Raw genomic sequence first — 22,961 nt, forward strand, 5'->3', positions numbered from 1 at the left:
GATTTGATTTCAGCAGGGATGGAGGTGGGTAGTGAAATAGAAATGACCTGTGACCATGGAAATGTAGAGCCACGGAGGAGGGCTCACTGGACTCAAGAACATGACCTAAGTAACTGGAACTGAGAGTGATGGTAGTGGGTCAGTGCACTTGCCCACCTCCCAAGAGGAAGCAGATGGCACAGTAGCATTAGGACAATTCAAAAAAGTCTTCTTTATAAAGGGACTAACTACAAACGCGTGGGCAGAGTGGAGAGTAGGGGAACCATTTGTGGCCATGCAGGTAGTGAAAGCTAACAGCTGTTGTTAAATACAGGCCTTAGGAGATGAGAGAAAGGAGCAACTACCAGAATTTGAAGGAAAGGGAGTCATTATAAAAAGTCACCTCTGAGGGTTTATTGACCTTTGATTAAGGGAGACGGCCTGCACAAGGTGATCTCATGCAGAGAAAAAACACCCTGACTCCCTCCTTTCTCTCCCTTCAGTCTTCCTGATGGGACTTTCCATTCATTGAACCAAACAGGAACCTGAAAAGACAAATTAAGAATGTGGTCCCCACAGATTAGCTTCCCTGAGTGGATACCAGGGCTTCACATACGGAGAGTGGGGGTGATACAGGGAGTCAGAAACAGTATGAATACCACTTGTTTAGTTATGTGACCAAAACCATAACCTCTCTTTGAATGCTTTTCTTATGTTTCTTTTCCTAAAGCATTCCTTGTGTGGTTAGTTTCTTTCACAGTATCACCTGATACTACATATCTTAACAAAATTTCTAGTAGCAGTGCTGCTTCCCCAGTACATAAGCATGAACTACCTTAGCCTCTGAGTAATCAGCTATTTTAAGGAAACACATAGCTACTTGCCATCCAGACAGTTCTGAACTTTGTTCTGAACGTTCCTATACCGTTTGGTATGACAGTGTGCTTCTAAATATCTGTTGTCTGTACCACTAAAGGAACTCCAAGGTCTTCACTTTTTTACATTGTTGGCCTTCTCTATTTTTCTTTTTTTTTTTTTCAGAAGTATGGAAGGGCTTTATGGGGCTACTCTGAGCCCCTCACAGTGTTCCAGGAACCTATTGGTTTTGCCGTTGCCTTTGCTCTTTGGATATTTGGGAGGGAAGGCAGGAAGACCATCCTTCCTGGGAGAGAGAAGGCCCTTTTTGGGGACTGAGACAAGGTGTGGGAAAAGTAAAAAATTCAATGGGAGCAGAGTCTGGTGGGGCCTGGAAGTGGCCAGGGCTTCCTCTGGGAGAATGGAGGTCATGGAGTGTTGGCTTCATGAGAGAGAAGGTGGCAGTAAGAGGGCCTAGAGTCAGGAAGAGCAGATAGGTGGCGCTTTGGGCGCTGAAGGTGCGCACCACTCAGGACATAAGGGCCATGACCAGCTGTGGCCAGGGAGTGTGCTTGTGGATGTAGAGAAGGCTGATCTGATGAGAGTAACCCAGCCAGTCCAGGGACCCAGCAGCCCTGTGGCCAGTGCAAGGCAAGCTAGCTTCTGGCCATGTCCCAGGTGTACCCGCCATACCTGGGCATGGCAGGGAGAGTTCAGGGTTCAGGGAGAGTTCAGAGTTCCCAGGTTCAGGGAGACAATGGGCTGACTGTCAAAGTGTACCCACTTGGGCTGTTTACACCACTTAGAGACTAGGTTGATGGACCAAGAAAGATCCAGGCCCAGTGTAAAGAGAGTCAATAGACATGGCTGGCAGCCAGTGAGGGCACCCGTAGGAGCTTAGCTTCCATGCTATGGGCACGCAGGGGGCATCAACCCAAGACAGCACCAGTTATTAGGCCAGTCAAGCCCTGGTGAGGGAAATATGCTAAGAGGAAGACCTAGGACAAGCCAATTGCCAGCAGGATGGTCAATAAGCCAAGCTAGGTATCACCCTCACCCAATGACTGTGGATCCAAGTGGCCACCTGGGAAGAGATAGCCATCGTTATGGGCCAGAGGGCTGTTCCCACAGAAACAGTGTGGGAAGGGCTGCCAGGACCAGTTTCATAAGAAGAGGGGAACAGGTGAATCTGGGCTGGAGTCTAGCTCAGACTCATCGACCCACCAAAAGGGCCTGTCTCAGAAAGAAACCACTTGAAGAGGAGGTTGAGCCACTTGGTGAAGAGGCTGATCCATACCACCATGATGCCCACCTGGCGAGAGGAATAGTAGGCCGTGGGATGGAGAACAGAAAGAGGCTCTTAGAGTGTCCCAGAAAGGTGATCCAGAGACACACGTTCTCCAATCAGGGCAGCTGGTTCGCAGCACCTCAACTATCATGATCCCTGTGCCTGGCATGGACTCCATGGCCACCAAAGAGCTGGCCTGACCAGGGTTTGGTCTGAGGTGGTGCATCCCTTGTTTGCTACTGTGAAGATGGATATGTAATATCCAGGGCAAGATTCCTTCCAGACCAGACCTTTATCCTCCAGTGCTTTTACCCTCCAAAGATATTTCGAGATCTCTTGGCGAGAAGGCTAGAGGCTACTCCTATTTTGGGGAGCCAGGCATACCCAGCAGGTGCTGAAGTGGGACCCTAAGTTTGCACACACAACTGGTTAATTGGTCCGTGCCTTCCTCCCCCCAGCTCAAGACTCTCATGCTTGAGTTCATTCACTATTGATTTGGAAGCTGACAGATTTGGAAGCCTCTTAATTTTTAGGGGTTGTCCCTAAAGTCTTGAGAGTTCTTATATATAGCACAGAATAGTCACACTTCTTCCCAGTCTAAGCTTGATTGCTTTGCCCCTCTCTTTTCCATAGTTTGCTTCTAATTATATTTCTCTAGTAAAATATTTAACCATTTATTCCTGAATCATGAATTCTAAGGTGCAATAAAAGTCCAAAGGGAAATATATATGTTGTTATACAGAAAGACAGATTTTTTTTTCCCCCAGAGCATTTTCAGTCATTTCTGCAGGAATGAATGAGTAAAGGTTTCAAGAATGAATAGTGGCAGAAAACCAACTTACTATTGTATACAAGTCTCTGCAGCCCCTGGGTACAAGTACTTCTGTATCTCCTTTTGTTGAGTTCTCTATTTTTTTTATGAATATGCATATTGGGGAAAAAACTTCCATCTGCTCCCTTTTAGCTGATTCTATCACTTTTTGGAGCTGTGCATCATTATGAAGCTTCAGAGAAAAATGATCATTTACATTACATACGGATGTAAAGGAGAGAAGGAGTTGATGAATTGCAAACAAGTATAATCTATATGGACAAATTGTGCCGGAAGTGATGTCACCCCATTTTACTCTGCAAATAGAATGATTCCTGACCAATCATTTGGCCAAGTGCCCATGAACTCAGAGAAGAAAACCATCCTGTTGGCCTGTGCAGCAGGATTTCACCTCTCCCTATGAAGAAACAGGGACTTCCCTGGTGGCTCAGACAGTGAGGAATCCTCCTGCAATGCAGGAGACCCAGGTTTGATCCCTGGGTTGGGAAGATGCCCTGGACAAGGAAATGGCAACCCACTCCAGTACTCTTGCCTGGAGAATTCCATGGACAGAGGAGCATGGTGGGCTATAGTTCATGGAGTTGTGAAGAGTCAGACATGACTGAGCAACTAGCACTATATGAAGAAACAGTGCTTTGCGCTAGGGCTCACCAGGGACTCCAGAAGTCAAAGGAAATCTCTGAACATTCTAATGTTATTCTCTATAGGTTCTTTTGTCATGGTTTCTTAATTTATAACATCATGTGGACACATTGCATGATGGAGTAAGAAATGTAAAGTAATGAAAATATTTTCCTGGTAGCCTCTCCCCCTGCACTTTGTTTCCCAGGGTAGATCATTTACCTAAGTGTCCAGGTAGCGCTAGTGGTAAAGAGCCTGCCTAACAATGCGGGAGACGTAAGAGATGTGAATTCGATCCCTGGGTCGGAAGATCCCCTGGAGGAGAGTATGGCAACCCACTCCAGCATCATTGCCTGGAGAAATCCCATGGACAGAGGAGTCTGGCAGGCTACAGTCCATGGGGTCACAAAGAATCAGACACAACTGAAGCAACTTAGCACACATGCATGCACCATAAAAATTTAAAAATATATGCCTTACTTTCAGCATGTCTTTCTACAAGGACTTTTCTGTTGGCTATATCACACTCAGCTGTGACCTATACTGTATACACTAAGGCCCGATGTGCAGCCATAATCCCAAATCTTTTATTGATTTAATATGGGCATTCATTTCTATATTTAGTCATTTACCCTTAAAAGATTATTCCTATCATGTGACAAGAGTGAAGAATCAGAGCTAAATGCAATAAAACCTCTTCCTTAACTAACAGGAGTAAACAAAGAAATATTCTGTCATGACAGAATGGTCCTCGGCTATGAAGGTCTGTTGAATCAGCTGACTCTCTCCTTGATGCTGGAGAACACAGCTGTCTTAGCCCTCAGGCATTTGTGTTTGAAGGGTTTCAGATCTCTACAAGACCATGCCAGTGTTGTAGGAGCGTGCGCACTGCCTTGATTTGCTGTTTAGGCATCAGTTTTTATGCACATACTGCATGCCTTGTGCTGAGTGTTTTGCACACATTGTCTCATTTAATTGACAAAATGCTATGGAATATTAGTACAACAATTGTGTATATTTTGCAATGGGAACAAAACGAAGCTCAGAGGATAAGTGACCTGCCCAAAATCACACAGTCCTCAAACCAGGATCTCCAGTTGATGTGCTGAGGTCAACACTGGGTGTGAGGAGATGAATTCAGTGTTAGGACAGGACGTAGCATAAAGTGAAGGTTACTTCTATCTTATTTCCATAGCCACAAAACCTGGTCGAATTTAGAAACTGCTGTTCTTTTGCCTATATTTAGTCCCTATTCATTTTGCTTTCAACCTCTACATAATTTTAGCATGACTTCCCACTTTATGAAGGAGTGCTTGAAGTCTGCCTGCTGATTAGTTATACAATTTTCTTTATTGGCGGTGGCGGGGTGGGTGGGGATAGAAGTGCATGTGTGGGGTGATGGAGTATCTAAAATTTCATCATGTTATTTTCTCAGAACTTATGCCTATAACGGAAGTTTCTCAACATGAAATGTCATCAGTTTGGCCTCAGTCAGGAAGTTGCAAGGCACTTGACTAACCTCAGTGAGTTGGATGTTATCTAAGACCTGAAAATCTTTAGCTGCCTGGCATTTTAGGACTTTCAAAAGTTATCTTATTTTTTAATGAATTATTTTCTTAGTTTAGTTGATTTAAAAAAATTATGATAAAATACTTCATGGTGAAGGTATATTCCTGTTTATGTAAGCAATAGAATGGTGTGTGTGGGTGTGTGTTGGGGGTGAGGGGGGGAACCAGGATTTAAATAATCTAATTTTTGCTCTTTTCAAACAGTATTGTAAAGATTTTATCCAATTATCTGAAATAAAATTTCTCTGACCATGCATTCTGTCACAACAAACTTGAATCTGTAAACCATAGGCTCTCCCTGGGACCAGAATAATCATTGAATTCCAGAACATGTAAAAGTTTTACAGCCTTTCTATACTGAAAGATTCAGCTGGTTCCAGTGGAGAGGCTATGGTAAGATGATGGTGTGCTTAGTCGTGTCCAGCTGTTTTGCAACCCCATGGACTATAGCCCACCAGGCTCCTCTGTCCATGCAATTTTCCAGCCAAGATACTCAAATAGGTTGACATTTCCTCCTCCAGGGGATCTTCCCTGTCTAGGGAATGAACCCACGTCTCTTGCGTCTCCTGCAATGGCAGGCAGATTCTTTACCACTGTGCCACCTGGGAAGCTCATAGATTGAACAGATTGATTTAAATGTAGATATGGAATGTGTATGGGAATAATAATTATATTTAATGCACTCCGGCAAACAACTCCTAAATGCCCACTCTGTACCTGGTTTTATACCAGCAATTAAAAAGACTAAAGAAAATAATCTCTGTCACAAGGAGATCACCGTGTCATGGAAGGGCAAGTGTCATAATAAATAAAGCATAAGATGATAAGTGTTTTAACCAACAGAGACACAAATTGCTATGGAAACACAAAGAGAAGAACACCAAAGGGAATCATGGAAGGCTTCACAGAATAAGTGATTTTGGTGGGGAGTCTCAATACAGAAAACAGAGGGAGGCTTCTGGATATAGAAAATAGCAGGAGCCACTCCAGGAAAGGAAATAATGTAAGAAAAGTCAAAAAGGGAATAGTGAATTCAGGACACTGCAAGTGTATTGCTTTGGCTGGAGAGTATAGAGTGAGAGGTAGGAGAGGAAAGATATGACTCATAGGGTAGGTTAAAACTTGTTGGGGAGGATTTTATATATCCTGGAAGGTTTAAATACTCTACTAGAGACAATGAAAAGCCATCACACATTTTTAAGCTGAAAGTATGTGATTTAATTTTTGTGTTAAATCACATAGTGAATTGTGCCTTCCCCATCCCCTCAAATTCATATGTTGAAGCTCTAAACCCCATCGTATGGTATTTGAAGATGGGGTCTTTGGGAGATAGGTTTAGATTATGTCACAAGGGTGAGGACATCATTATGGGATAATGAGAGCCTGCTGTCTCTCTTTGCCTTGTGAGAATACAGCAAGAAGACAGGCCAGGAAGAGAGATCTCAGTAGAACTCAACATGCTGGCAACTTGATCTCGGATTTCTAGCTTCCCAAACTGTGAGAAATATTTCTAGTGTTTAAGTCACCAGTCTATAGTGTTTTGTTAGGGCAGCCTGAGCTGATACATACAATTATTCAGGAAGTTGGCCAAAACAGATGTGAAGTTCAGGAAAGAGACTGAGGTAAGGTGATGGCTTCCCTGGTGGCTCAGAGGATAAAGCGTCTGCCTGCAATGCAGGAGACTTGGGTTCGATCCCTGGGTTGGGAAGATCCCCTGGAGAAGGAAATGGCAACCTACTCCAGTATTCTTGCCTGAAGAATCCCATGGATAGAGGAGGCTGGCAGACTACAGTCCACGGGGTCGCAAAGAGTCGGACACGACTGAGAGACTTCACACACACATATATGTTTTATAAGTGTATATACTGACAATAAAATCTTATCCGGTAGAAATTTTTTTTTGTCTGAAGTTCTAAGGTGACATATACTTTAACAACAGTCTAGAGAACACCAAATGCATACAGTTTTTTATCATTAAAATTAGAGTATTTCAAAATTAAAAATATTTACACTTAAAAATGAGAAATCTGTACATTTATTAAAATTAGTTTTACTAAATCAGAACTGACAATATGTTTTTATCTATACTTTCATACAGAAAACAGTGAAGAAATCAACAAAAAAATAATTACTAAAACTCCATTGTGGATTAGGATAAAATGTCTCCAATACTAACTCACACTTTCCCAGTAATTATAAAAATGAGTATAAATGCTGCTTGGACAATTAAGCAGACATGCTCTGTTACTATTCACTCAACAATATAAACAAATTGAAAACAGGCATGTATAAAAAAAGGGAGAGTCTTTTTGCAGAATCACATTTGCACTTATAAAATAAAGCTAAATAAACATACCCCAAACTTACTTTATCCTTCTTCTGATACAGGGAAGTGAAATATTAACATTTTAGCATTTAAAGACATAAATATACATATTATTTACAATAACTGGGAATGTTAGAGATATGGGGTTTTATTTACAATTATTCCCATTAAAACATTTTAACTTCAGGTAGTATCTGCAAATACTTCTTTTCCTCTCCTATTTGAATTTTTAGCTCAAGAAGAGTTAAAATAGAACACATCTGTAGATACAGAGTTGATAATGTATATTCAGTCACTTGGCTCTCTGATGGTAATCTTCTGTACCATGTCAGACAGATTTTCAGACTCCAGGTCTTCTTTACCATTATCTGAATTTTCTGATGAGATGTAACAACCAGAGTCCCTTGGGCAGTCATCTAACTGTGACTTATTTAAGGAGAGGGGCATGGATTCACTTTCTTGCTCTTGAATAGCTGTAAATGGAAAAGAGAGAACTGGTTAGGCAAAGCCAAGAAAAGTTTTGTTCACATATTCATTCATCTTCAAGTTATTTTAGCTGTTTCAACTTCATTACAGTGGAAACTTCTGTAAGTAAATGATGTATTTGTTCATCATAAATGAGATGTTTGCTCTCAAATATTCGAGCCACTGTTTCCTTAGAAGATAAAGTTTGCCCTACGTTGCTCACTTGGAGTTTCACAGAATTCATGTGAACTGCTTACAGAAGTGAAAATCAATATGGACTCTCCTTTTACACTGATGATAAGTTGCCAAAGAAAGCAGATTGTAGCCACAGTGTGACTGATGCCTTGTCCAAATACTCCTTAAAGTAACATCAGAAGTCATTTGCAGTTTAAATGTACAATCCTACTCAATAGTCATTTTTGTGAACAATTTGAGAACCATGATAATGTTGATTAATGAATAAAAGATCAATGTGAGAAATAATATACAATAGAATTTCAATAACTTGGAATTTAACTAATAATTTCCATGTTTGGAAAACATAGAATTCTCCTATGTTTGAATTCATCAGAAAAGTAGACATAAAAGCAGACATTGCTTTTATTTTTTGGCTATGCCCCATGGCTTATGAGGTCTTATTTCCCCAACCAGGGATTGATCCCAGGGCATAGCAGTGAAAAGTGCTAATTCCTACCCACTGGACTGCCAGGGAATTCCTCAGGTTGCTTTTAGATAGTATAGCATTGTATCTATTGAATCTGCTTTTTGTAGTCTGCTACATCTTTGTTTATATTTCTGAATGACAATTATATATATTCAGGGTGGTAATCCTGTGTCATCAAACCAGTATTCTTAATACAACAGGCATTGTCATTTTGGGTAAAAAATAATATCAGAGATGTAATGAAAGATCTTTCTAAAGAACCTAAGGAGCCCTATAGTTTACTCTTCTCAAGAATTTTTAGCCTAAGTGTTCTCTTTGTCAATGCAAAGTTTCTTTCTTTCCTGAGGAGAGGAGATGGATCTTAAGCCACCATGTCTCAGCTATATGAGCATGCCTTGTTATTTCCCCTTCTAAACCTGCGACTGCTCTACTTTGGACATTGGAATAGCCCTACATTGGAAGAACATACATTTCAGGGTGGTTTAAGATCTGCCTTCAGAGGCTATGCATTTCATCTCATTCCAATGAGAAGAAAGTAGATCCAAACATCAAAATCCTTGGAAGAAGGAAATTGTGTACTGGTGTAATTTTCCTCAATTGACTCAAGTAATCCACGCTTTATCTCGTCTACATTTCTCCTGCTTTTAAATGCATTTTAAAGGCTTCTGATAAATTGTCAACATTCGTTTATGGTCCACTGAATATCTAATTGCTATCAACCTCCATTACAAGAGAGAATTGAGCCTAGCATCCTTGTATCTAGTGAATTAAGTTCTCCTCAATGTATCTATAATGGTACTCGTTATGCCCCTTTCATGGAGGAATGGAGCAAAGAGTCACTTAATTATTTCCATATTCTGTGGTTCTATATGGGAAACATAGGTTGAGAAAAGTTGGAAAAAATGATAAAAATAATTTCTTAGTCTACTCATTTTCAAAATGAATCATAACAATTCTTTTAACCTTTTTTCAAAGTTTTTATTCGCCACAATGAAACCACATTTATGCTAGTCTTCTGAATCTTCTCCACATTTGCCACAACTTTAACGGTGGGCTCAATTATCAGAAATTTAAGCCTAGTGATGTTATAACTAGTTCTTGGTATAAGGAGCTTCAACTTAATGTGAACCTTTTGTGATTATTGTTTTAAAATGTTGGCTATTGTGAAGCATTTTGTCTTTATTAGTTATAAGCCTTTTAGCTTTAGGGGAATCTACTTAATCTTGACTAGTCTTGATAAGTATCAGTCATTCACTTGTGGTTCCAAGCCCTTCTTTTGTGAAAAGGCAGCACTGGAATGGGACCCCGGTCTTTAAGGAAAAACCTTCTCCTCTTCCTTTGTTTTTTTGTCTTATTGCCACTGAAATGACAGAGCTGGCTCTGTGTTCCTTTATCCAAGTGTTTCTGGAAAAGACCAGAGGAATTAGCCTTTTTGCAGTGCTTCCTGCCACATCAGCAGTGATTACCATATTCAGAGTGTGATCCTGTTCGTCAGAATGGCGGTGGGGATAAGACCATATTTCCCCAGATATATTTGGGCTTATTACCTCAACACAAAATTGAAAGAACTGAGATCCCTTCCTCAGACTGGCATCCTAAAAGCGACTTAGCATAATAACTACTTCCAACACTGTACTCTGTTTAGGTTGACTGCTGATTGTGGGACTCTTCAAGATATAAAACTTAGGCTTAAAGAACCCTGATTTCTAAAATTAGCTCTTTTCCTTTCCAAAAAATAAGTACTTAGGTTGTTATTTCACCCTCAGAGAGGTCTATATGTTCACCCCAAAGGGCAACAAAGTAAAGAAACAATAAATCTAACTTTAAACAGAGAATATGCCATTTTTAATATTAGTAATAAAATGTATCTGTTTTTGTTTCCACCTGAGAAATGCTGTATCACATTCTCCATATTCTAGGAATGGTTCATTTTAAATACAGGTTATTTATTGTAGAAACCTTTCATCTGCAATTTTTATGGAAAAGGGAAATAGTTTCTCAGTATGAAAGTTATGCAGCACAGTAATTTACAGAACAGCAGTAATTTGCTAAATGATTTCCTAGTGAAATGAAAACATGACTATGCCTCCTCAAAAGCTTCCCACCAGGCTTGCAATATTTTCAGGCAGGTGATCAGCTGGAGCCCCTCAACTGTAACTATAAAAAGAAAAGGCAGGTCATTAAGTTATATGATGGAAAGGAAATCTATCTAGTATTCAGTTTTTGTATTTGGAAGGTCAAGATTTTCCTCTTGTTTTTTTGTTTTGTTTTTTTCATCTTGACACTAATGACTTAAGGATTGGCATAAGCCTAGGTCTTATGCTATGGGTAGTTTTTCCAGCAGAGGAAATGAATTCACACTAATACATTCACATGTTCTTTCTAAGTCATTTAGTCTCTTCATGTGGTCATGAAGCAGAGTAAAGCTAACTGACCTACCTAGAAATTGAAACTATATCCTTCATCAGTTTTGTCCCATGGTCCAATCATCTGAGCTAACCAGGTAAGTAACACATTGGAATAAGAATCAGTTTGACTATAAAATTACAGACTTTCCTTAGGATATCCGAGTGCATCTTTTTATACAAAAACATTTCTGATACTACATGAAGTTAAAGAATTAGCATATATAATTTTTATACTTTTAAAATTATATAAAAACATAATGGACATCATATAATTCACACATGAAAGTGTTAGAATTTTAGAGTTCTATATTTCTGAGATTGTTTACAATGTTTTGTATTTTATTTTAATAAAGAACAAAACATTAAAATGGTACCATTTTTTAATAAAGCCCTGAATGGTTTGCAAATATCCTGAAAGCTGTACATTTGAAAATCTGAGTATACTGAAGAATTAGTAAATAATCTGAAAAAGGGTATATCTTATTGCTACCAACTACCATCAGGCATAAAGGAGTACAGAAAGCAGCTCCAAACAGTTCTGCACTCTATGTAGTGAAAATAAAATGATCATTTTAAGAAAAAATTATTTAGAAGATATTTTGTCATAAAGAACTAATTTGAATATTAAAATATTTCATTTCTTACCAAAATTCTTATGGAATTGTATACAGCCCATGGTTCAACATAAGGTAGTGATCAATGGAGATAAAAAGTGATGTGGCGATTAGAATATAAGACAGCTAATATAATTATTCATAAAATAATTATATTGAGTTGTGACATTTAATTAAATATTGGCCATCTCAATTATACTAAAAGTGAAGAAAGCTTTAAGGAAATCAAACTAGGTCCTAATTCTGGGAAAAAGTTATCATGCCCTGAAGAGAAAAATCTGTCCTATATTCACATATTAGAAAGTTGAAGATTTAATAAAAAATGTAAACTACTAGTTTTTGCTTGACTTTCCTAGTTTTCTTTACTCAAACATTTCAGATTTTGACTTTATTATCTTGTTTGCCTTAAATATGAACCTTCTGTCCTTTATACCATGTACTATCAAATAATGCAATCCCGAGGGCATAGGAAAATAGCTGAGCAATGAAAGTGCTCAATAAGCAATGTATTTAATAAAAAGAATGCAATATTTAGGTTAATTAAAGGAAATATGAACTAAAGAAAAGTAAAAGATTCTGTTGCAATTCAAATGAAGACAGCTCTTGGGCCTTTGTATTACCCTCCTCTGTTTTCTCTAGTCCAGTACCATCTTCAGAGAGGAAAAATGAGGCTTATGCACCTCTGTTGTTTAGCCGCTAAGTTGTGCCAGACACTTCTGTGACACCGTGGACCCTAGCCCACCAGGCTCCTCTGGCCCTGGCATTTCTCAGGCAAGAATACTGGAGTGGGTAGCCATTCCCTTCTCCAGGGGATCTTCCTGACCCAGAGATTGACCCGAGGTCTCCTGCACTCCAGGCAGATTCTTTACCATCTGAGCCACACGGGAAGCATTTTAAGATGGCTCAAAATCTCAGCCTCATTTGTAGCTCCATATCAGGTCCTCAAACCTAGACTCAAGCGTTCTCCAGATCACTGTGGCTATATTTATTTGGCCAGAGATAGAATTGCCCATGGAGGGGAACATTCACTAGAAAATATGGCATAAACTACTTATTTCTGATTTCATCTTAAGCATGTCCTTAAATTACCTGAACATTTTAATTTTCTATTTAGTGAATATTTGGTATTTATTTTATTTGAGTACTAGTCCACCTTTTGAAAAAAACAACAAAAACAAAGTGAATACAAAATCTTTTCATGGGAAACCAACCAGTGACTGCTTTCCTGAAGCCACGAGAGAATATGGAGTTGAAACGACTCTCCCTCTGTTTGCTAACCTCTCTTTGCATTCAAGCATCATAGTCACCTCTCTAATGAGCTGTGTTCTGGAGAGTATGTCTTTTCACTTACACTCACAACAGCTGCTCACTGTGCAGACTCCTTCAGTGGCACAGAGTCACACTCACTTGAGATCTAATTGCTCCGCACCAATGGGGACCTCACGTCAGGCTACCACTTCCTCAAGCACACATCCCCATGAAAGGCATTGATCCCAGGAAGTATCTACCCTTGGTTGAATTGTTGTCCTGTTAGACTATTTTGATGATGACCAAATAATATAAAAAACTATTATCATACTGCTTCATTAGGGGTCTTGGGAAATCAATATCACATTTCTTAACATTAATTTAATCCTGTTTACTTGACATGGTGAAATGATAACTTAATTTCATTATTTTAAAATTTATTATATTTGGCAAAACAGGATTATGTTACATATTACTAATCTACCATTTACTATATATTGGGCATCTTTTCATGTCAGTCTGTATTTCATTCTCCTGATATCTTCATCCTGGTTTGCCTATATCTTGTCCTGTTTGCCTATATCTTATTTATAACAAATTAATTACTAATAGAAGTTCATATTAGTTTTAGTTTTGAACTAAAACTCCTAGTAGTTTTTAGTTTTAACTAGTATTTTTATGCATTGTAGAAGTTAATCAAATTCCTAAAACTTGGAATTTCTAGATTCAAAAGTATACCTATTTTTTTTATATTTATTTTTTAACTTTACAATATTGTATTGGTTTTGCCATATATCAACATGAATCTGCCACAGGTATACCTATTTTAAACTTTGATAGTTTTTTACATTTTTAGAAATCTACTCACACACTTTCACCCTTACCTGCACACATGGCTAATGTATGCATGAAATGAATCTTAACAACACATTCCAACACCCAGCTGCCTGTTACAAAAGCTTTTATGTGTAAAGTGGGATTGCAGGGGACCCTAAACTTTATAACCAGAAAAAAAAAAAAAAGTTGTGCTTACTATTTACAGTTCTCTTCATTCTCTCATTCAACATATATGCTTTCCACAAGCATTTGTTAACTATGGATTCAATGCCAAGCATGACACTAGGGGCTTTGGGAAGGCACACGGTGATATAGGATTGTGTCTGGTTTGACCAGGGTAATCACTACAAAGCCATGCCCAGTACACAATCACAGTGCAATATAAAGACAAATACAGGAATGCCCTGCATGTACAGATGTTACAAGTTCTCTAAATGACTGAGGTGAAAATTCTATGAACTGTTTTCTCTGGAGATGGTGCTCTGAAGTATAATGTTTTTATTTCATTTTTTTTGTTCTTTGTAGTATATGGAATATGGCATTTATCATAATTTAAATTTTAGGGGATAAAACTAAAAAAAATTTGAAGAAATTTTACATGAGGCAAAATGGCTATGACTAGAAATAGATATTAAATGCATATTTATAAATACATAAAAGCAAAATGCCCATGTGTCTCCTCTACTTTGTCTGTGGAGATAGCATATATTTTCTTAAAAGCTGCATGTTTCTTGAATCTCAATCCAAATCATATGGCAAGCGTGTTGGAAACAACAGGCACGCATGTCAGGGGCTAAGGCACCAGGCAACCCTGGCACACTGTCAGGCCAACTGCTGGACTGCTGCTTGGCATCGCTACAAAGCTCCCCTGCTGGCAGCTCATGTTCCAGGCTCCTGGCTGGGCTTTGCCATTTGCCCTGCATCGTCGTGGGCAGGTAGGCAGGCAGGAAGGCGCAAGTGGGGATAGTTGAGCAATGTGGGGCTGCTGTGACCACAGCTGGTGCCAAGGGCCTGGCATACAAGCCACCCTTCCCCCTTCTTCCTCACTGAGTACTGTGAACAAAGGGTGCAGGTAATACCTCCAATATGTTATATACAGGTTCTGATAGAGTTTGCTTATTCTGTTACGAGGTTGTTTTTTGTTTTCAATTTAAATTTTAATTATCCCTGGGCTATAGGGAGAGCAAGATATTTCCTTCACCTATTTTCCCCGAGGAGGATTGTACACATTCTCACAGACACACTTTTAAGACACATCAAAGTGCATGTCAGCATAGGAAAAGAGAAATGAGTTCTGAATAAAAAGAAAGTATTTACTATAAATAACAGTTAACTATCTTATTATTTTAAAGAGGCATTTCTCAGCAAGGCAAAGGGGTCGTGAAGGTTGTGTTTATGGAAAAATACACACACACACATATTCTCTATCCTCTTTTTTCCTTGCTGGGAATATTTATTCAAAGTAAACAAACTATTTTAAAATTCAGATGATAAATAGAGAAACTCTAAAGTGCACAAAATAAACAGATTCCACTCATTGGCTCCTTCATGAGCCAAGTAGTTGCCCTAACTTTTCTTCTCCTTCTAACCTCATCTAGATTCCCAGCTGAAGGAGCCAGTAGCCTGATTCTGCTCAGTTCTAATGTGTTGTGAGAAGAAATTCAGAATCTCTCTATGCTAGTCTTGCTTGGAATTGTAGAACCCAAAGTTGCTATTCTGCTCTAGAGGTCATGCAACGATCAGTCCTAACACCACTCAGCCCTCCTGTTAGTTTGTTGAAGTGTCTTTACCTCCTGTCAAGCAATGACCTAAAAAAGTTTAATCCGATTAACATTTTCAAGGTCAAAGAGGGTACAATGCTGTCTATTTTGGCCTAAGAGAAAAGGGAAACTGCTTGTTCTAAGTCTAGATTTCTGTTTGTTCCAGTTCCATTCCCCACCCTTTGGTCCCTCTAAATGTATTAAAAGCTCACATTGGAGTTTGTGGTCTTTTCTACATTGTCTCAGAGCTTTCACTCCTGTGATCAGAACTGGTGCGCACTCTGCTCAATTTTTATACTGAATGATAAGCAAAGCAAAACTTTGCAACCTAAATAGCAATGAAATGCTAAATTTAGCGAGGAATTTATTGACATTCCCCAAACTGACATTATTCAATGATCAAAATAAGATGCATACATAAAATCCTGTTCAATTTGCATACCCCGTTCTTCCACATAAGAAAAAAAAGCTATTTTAAACCTATGACTGTGACATGCATTTGTTTTTAATAATGTCTCATTTTTAAACAACCATATATTCAACGTCTTTATCATTCAAGGTACATGAAGGTTGTGCATTTAATCTTTAGCATGGTTGTAGAAGATATGATTCACAGAGTAGAGAATAGATAAAAATAAGCATGCAGCAGCATGGTGCCGACTCATCAGAACTCACCATCTTATCAACAAATAGAAGTCATTCTTCTTTATTTCTTGAGCAAAGCAGTTTCATATAAGATAAATAGCTTTCAGTCAGAATAGCCTAACATGCAATATGCATCTTTTTGACATGTATATTCTAATACTATTTTAGACCATAAGATTAAAAGAGGAAAAGTCTCGGGGTTGTGTGTTGAGAACAAACACTGGTTGAATCTGCATTTTTTTTCCATTTTTCATTTCCTAGAATTTGGCTCTGTATGGGTATGTTTGTACATTACTGGATATTATTAAATGGTCAACCTCTAGTGACCTTCAAGTACTGTTTTCTAAAGAGAAATAATTCAGGGAATTTTTATGCTTTTTATATCAGACATGGAAAGTCACATCATAGTTTGGAGAGATTGTCTTTTGTTTTCAGAGACCAGGGCATAGTAGAAGTGTTTCTGATAGGTTTAGGAGACTGGGTTCTAGATGTGTGACCTTGAGAAGGCTACTCCAGTTCTAGTTTCCTCATCTTGTAAAGGAAGAATTTGAGTCAGATGGTTTTTAAAATTATACCTAGCTCTAAGATGATATCATCTATAAATTGCTGTGCTTTTGTTAACAGAGAAGGTACATGGATGATGTGGAAGGCAGAATAAAGAAATTCAGTGGATACCTTACGTGGCCCAGGCCTTTGGACTGGACTGATCGTCCCTCTGTGGGTCTCTGCTGAGCGCACTTTCATGACTTAAAGCCCTGTTTACCAAGCCTCTCTGGCTCATTCCATTCACAAATCCTGTTTCAATGTAGCTATACAAGCCTTTGAACCTTTAAGGCTGTCATGCTGTTACAAAACTTCCTTTCTCACTTAAATATTAACTTCCACTTTCTGAGATGGACAAGTGAACTGAAGTTCTTGGGGAAGTCGACAAAACAGGAGAAAGCCTGCATTTTCAAATAGTCATTATTCTATTCATATTTACTGGTTTGTATGTGTGGAAGAAAGAACTTGTTTTTTTTTTTTTAATTATTTTTTAAGAACTTGTTTTTTGGAGTAGACTGCCTTTAATTAAAACTCCAACTCTACTACTAATCTAGCTGTTTGGCCTCTTTGAAATTCATCTCCGAAATATTTTCTCATCTGTAAAATGGGCAAAACAGCTACATGGATGTTATTGTAGAAGAAAAGCAATTATTTACGAGTGTTCAAAAAATACTGTTTTTTCCTCCCTCTATTTCAGTATCAGCTTGTTTGGGAGAGTACTGATAATGATACTGAAAATCATCACTTTCAAGACAGAATCCATTTCTTAGTATAATATTGCATAGTGAGGATCCATGTTTTGAAATGACAAGATGTGAAAGGATTCCTAGACCAGTTTACACTGATCAGTTTTGTTTTGGCTTGTAAATAGGTTCCTTTCTTAAGTCTGACCCTGGTTTGCCTCTGTGACCTGATTCCTTTCTCTTCTGCATCTCCTAGCCGCCACAACTTCAAAGAAGGCATACAAACCCCTAAGCCTAAAGGATGAAATCATTTCTGTGGGTGTCAAATTAGTGGTGCATGTGAAAACTCCTTGAGAAGGATGAGAACCTTTGCGAGCTCAAGAGAGCAAGTAAGGATTCAATAAGGTACGGTTTCTATAAAGTAAATTAATTCTTACTAGACAAAAGGCCCATGTATAATAAATATATGCAGTTCAACACCGCCATTTTGTGAGACATATAAGGGAGAATAAAGGAAAGCTCACGAAGGGACCGTCAGGAGGCCTGGGTCCTATGTAGAACTTTTCTCTTGACTCTCAATCTGGGCTATTAATTGCAGTATAAGAAAGTCTAACAACATCACAAACACTGTTCCTAGCTTCCTAATTCACCAGGTGCATAAACTTGGGCAAGTTTCTTATCTTCTCATTTCTCATTATAAAAATAGGGATGATACCAACTTGGAGAGTTGTGGACAGCGTTAAAGAAGATAGTAAGTGTAAAGACCCTGGCTCAAAGTTTTAGAGAACATGTTCAAAAAAATAATTATTGTTATTATTCATATTACTTTGTAAAGAGAAGGTTGGATTAGGGGATATAAGTTCTTTTTCATCTTTAGAATTAGATACCATCCCCCTTTTTTTTCTAATGAAATACTCCTGACAGAGTTCGGCACTCCCTGAGCTCAGGGTTTTTGGAGAAGGCAATGGCATCCCACTCCAGTACTCTTGCCTGGAAAATCCCATGGACGGAGGAGCCTGGTGGGCTGCAGTCCATGGGGTCGCTAAGAGTCGGACACGACTGAGCGACTTCACTTTCACTTTTCACTTTCATGCATTGGAGAAGGAAATGGCAACCCACTCCAGTGTTCTTGCCTGGAGAATCCCAGGGACGGTGGAGCCTGGTGGGCTGCCGTCTATGGGGTCGCACAGAGTCAGACATGACTGAAGCGACTTAGCAGCAGCAGCAGCAGCAGTAGCAGCAACAGCAGCAGAGCTCAGGGTTTAGGGAGCCCAGTCAGATTTGGTAAGAATAATGGTCAGATTGGGCAGTTGTGAAAACAAAGGCTAGCTTATCTTTATAAACGCAATTGGTGTGGCCAATCAATATTCAAGTGAATCTGCTTGTGTTACTCCATCTTTAGTTTATATTTACAAATACAGAGACAACCACCTCAGATAATAAAAGTAAGTGCTGAATATTTTTGCAAACTATTATAGCATTTTGAAAGAATACTATAAACACGTACAAGATGTGACTATATGGTAATGAAATGAATTTTCTTGTGTGGTGCAAAGGCTCATTAGCTCAGAGCCATGCTCTCTCTGTGCAGTTCTGCAGAAGTTGCGTATGACAGTTCTCGCTAATGGCTCATGCTGTCACTAAATACTTGTCTCTGACTCCCCCAGTCTTAGGGAGTGCGGACATCCTCTTGCGTGTAAATTAATAGGTCTGCAGAATCTAAATGAAGTACCCAGTAAAGCCCTTTCATTTTCTGGATCCAGTAAGCAGCAAAAAAAAAAAAAAGAAAAAAAAGTAAAGGTCCTCTTTCTATTTATAGATTTGACCAGAGTTGTTTCCAAATGTATAAGAAAACACTTTTTTTTATTGGAAAGAATGCTTTATGTGATTCTCAGTAAATAAAACTGGGAATTTGTTTTTAATTATTTTACTATTTACATTAACCTTTGATTCTCAGTGAGGGAAAAGAGTAGCTACACATACTTACTTTCTTCATCAAGGAGATTTTCAGCAGCTGATAGTAACCTCATCCTGTCTTCTGGGTTTTTAATGTTTAATTCAATGAGATGACTCTCTTTTATATCCTTTAAATCTTCTAGGGTCTCGTAACCATTGAGCAAAAGTGTTGAAGTATATTCCTGTGGGGAAGAAAAAACTTTGTACAATATAAACTACTCTGAGCAAACATTTTACTTTTAGTTATTTTTAGATTTTTAAAAAGTATAGAAATGCATGGAAACAATGCATTGGAACCAAAAGATGCCAACAGAACTTTTGCTTAATTTTGTTTTACTTGTACTAGGTTTCTACAGATGAACACAGGACCTTTAAAAAGCACGTTGTACATTTCTCACCTTCTGGAAGGACAAATGTAAAGAAGAAATGATTACCTTAAGCAATGCAATGCTAAATCATGGATCAATTAAATAGCTGGATCACTTATCCCATCTGGCACATTTTCACTTCTCAAATAGCAAAATTGACAAAGCTAGTGTTGTTTTTTTTTTTTTTTTTAAGTCTATCAATAAAATGCCTCTCATAGAGTATATTATAATAATATTTCTGGACTGTATCTCTTCCTGTTTGCTTGATCGCAAAATTATCTACCCTCATTAACTTCTTGGGGCAGGTCAAAAAAGGCATTTGAAACAGACACAATTTATATAAGTATACCTAACATTTTGGTTGAAAGGTATTTTATAAACCTAGGGCGTTCCAGACTTTCTATTTAATTAAAAGCTTTTATTAAGCATTAGAACACTGTGGTAGGGAAAAGTATTGTTTCCTTTTCTTAGCATGTATATTTTGTCCATCATTTGCATTAATATATATTAGTTTAAAATTCATAAGCTTCTGATTTCAAAGTCTGTATGTTATTTATGTAACCTCTGTTCTCTGTAACAAAATAAAAATGCAAAGTGAATTTAAATGCTTTTCAACTTCCTCAAATATTCTTCCCATTTTACTTGATCATTAATCCAGTATCCTTATTTTAGTTACTAAAATTGAATAAGAGGATATAAAAGTTTTAAGTAATCAGAAAGAACTTATTACTAGCCCTTTATTTATTTAGAAAAAGGAAAGAAAGAGTAGCAATTCTGTTTTAAAATAATGTATCCTAGAAGGATCACAGAATCAGAACAGGAAAAAAAAAAAAAAATCCCAGTCTGATGTAACTAACTGAGAGTTCTTGAGTAAGTTTCACGTTCTCTGACCTTGGTTTTTTCATAGGTCACAGAACAAACAAGTAGCTGAAGTAGGATTCAAACATGTGCCTCCTCCAAAGAGTAATATCATTTGGAGGGTACCAATCTGCTTTTGAACTGTGGTGTTGGAGAAGACTCTTGAGAGTCTCTTGGACTGCATGGAGATCCAACCAGTCCATTCTAAAGGAGATCAGCCCTGGGATTTCTTTGGAAGGAACAATGCTAAAGCTGAAACTGCAGTACTTTGGCCACCTCATGCGAAGAGTTGACTCATTGGAAAAGACTCTGATGCTGGGAGGGACTGGGGGCAAGAGGAGAAGGGGACGACAGAGGATGAGATGGCTGGATGGCATCACTGACTTGATGGACGTGAGTCTGAGTGAACTCCGGGAGTTGGTGATGGACAGGGAGGCCTGGCATGTTGCGGTTCATGGGGTCGCAAAGAGTCGGACACGACTGAGCGACTGAACTGAACTGAACTGAATAGTAATATTGAAATGTCTATGTAGTGTGTCTACAGATAGGAATACAACTAGGTAATTCAGGAAAAACAGTTAAGGAAAGATTAATTGGTTATTTTCTTGACGATGAATTTTGAAAACTGTCAAAATACTGCTGTGTTATTTTTAGAAGTAGATTGCAAAACGGTAAATTTAGTGAGATTAGGCATAGTGGATGTACATGCCATTTAACAACATAGAAATACTTCATAAAAATTTCTCTAATATAACAAGAAAATAACTGGATTATAAATATAGACAACAGTCTCCCTAACACAATCATTATGGGGGCTTAATGATCATTGTTTTCTAACAAATTTCTTTAAAAACAAATTGGGTATTGAAGAATCCTTGCATCCCTGGGATAAAGCCCACTTGATCATGGTGTATGATCTTTTTAATGTGTTGCTGGATTCTGATAAATCCACGCACATATGGACACCTTATCTTTGACAAAGGAGGCAAGAATATACAATGGATTAAAGACAATCTCTTTAACAAGTGGTGCTGGGAAATCTGGTCAACCACTTGTAAAAGAATGAAACTGGACCACTTTCTAACACCATACACAAAAATAAACTCAAAATGGATTAAAGATCTAAACATAAGACCAGAAACTATAAAACTCCTAGAGGAGAATATAGGCAAAACACTCTCCGACATACATCACAGCAGGATCCTCTATGACCCACCTCCCAGAATATTGGAAATAAAAGCAAAAATAAACAAATGGGACCTAATTAACCTTAAAAGCTTCTGCACATCAAAGGAAACTATTAGCAAGGTGAAAAGACAGCCTTCGGAATGGGAGAAAATAATAGCAAATGAAGCAACCGACAAACAACTAATCTCAAAAATATACAAGCAACTCCTACAGCTCAACTCCAGAAAAATAAACGACCCAATCAAAAAATGGGCCAAAGAACTAAATAGACATTTCTCCAAAGAAGACATACAGATGGCTAACAAACACATGAAAAGATGCTCAACATCACTCATTATCAGAGAAATGCAAATCAAAACCACTATGAGGTACCATTTCACACCAGTCAGAATGGCTGCGATCCAAAAGTCTACAAATAATAAATGCTGGAGAGGGTGTGGAGAAAAGGGAACCCTCTTACACTGTTGGTGGGAATGCAACCTAGTACAGCCACTATGGAGAACAGTGTGGAGATTCCTTAAAAAACTGGAAATAGAACTGCCTTATGATCCAGCAATCCCACTGCTGGGCATACACACTGAGGAAACCAGAAGGGAAAGAGACACATGTACCCCAATGTTCATCGCAGCACTGTTTATAATAGCCAGGACATGGAAGCAACCTAGATGTCCATCAGCAGATGAATGGATAAGAAAGCCGTGGTACATATACACAATGGAGTATTACTCAGCCATTAAAAAGAATACATTTGAATCAGTTCTAATGAGGTGGATGAAACTGGAGCCTATTATACAGAGTGAAGTAAGCCAGAAGGAAAAACATAAATACAGTATACTAACGCATATATATGGAATTTAGAAAGATGGTAATAATAACTCTGTATACGAGACAGCAAAAGAGACACTGATGTATAGAACAGTCTTATGGACTCTGTGGGAGAGGGAGAGGGTGGGAAGATTTGGGAGAATGGCATTGAAACGTGTAAAATATCATGTAGGAAACGAGTTGCCAGTCCAGGTTCGATGCACGATGCTGGATGCTTGGGGCTGGTGCACTGGACGGCCCAGAGGGATGGTATGGGGAGGGAGGAGGGAGGAGGGTTCGGGATGGGGAACACATGTATACCTGTGGCGGATCCATTATGATATTTGGCAAAACTAATACAATTATGTAAAGTTTAAAAAATAAAAATAAAAAAATAAAAAATAAATAAAATAAAATAAAGTAAAAAGAAAAAAAAAAAAAACAAATTGGG

The 22,961-nt window shown here is 38.4% G+C and overlaps 1 protein-coding gene and 1 pseudogene across 7 annotated transcripts in view; both read right to left on the minus strand.

Annotated features, from left to right (window-relative positions):
• Nucleotides 1-1,314: 1,314 nt before the first annotated feature.
• Nucleotides 1,315-2,300, minus strand: LOC147380225 (glucose-6-phosphatase 3 pseudogene; annotated as a pseudogene).
• Nucleotides 2,301-7,162: 4,862 nt separating this feature from the next.
• The window catches only part of SAMSN1 (SAM domain, SH3 domain and nuclear localization signals 1), a 179,711-nt gene continuing 163,912 nt past the window's right edge, over nt 7,163-22,961 (minus strand). For all 7 annotated transcript variants that reach the window (XM_086411797.1, XM_086411776.1, XM_086411765.1 and 4 more), the window contains 2 exons: nt 19,324-19,474; nt 7,163-7,942 (listed from right to left, as the gene is read on the minus strand). In XM_086411797.1, the coding sequence (XP_086267923.1) occupies nt 7,758-7,942; nt 19,324-19,474 (336 nt within the window). In that variant the 3' untranslated portion in view covers nt 7,163-7,757. The remainder of the gene's footprint in view (nt 7,943-19,323; nt 19,475-22,961) is intronic.

The sequence above is a fragment of the Bos grunniens genome, chromosome 1 (genome assembly GCF_055505025.1).
Source record: "Bos grunniens cultivar Pamir isolate PY7600 chromosome 1, Bosgru_T2T1.0, whole genome shotgun sequence".
In the NCBI taxonomy this organism is placed as follows: domain Eukaryota; kingdom Metazoa; phylum Chordata; class Mammalia; order Artiodactyla; family Bovidae; genus Bos; species Bos grunniens.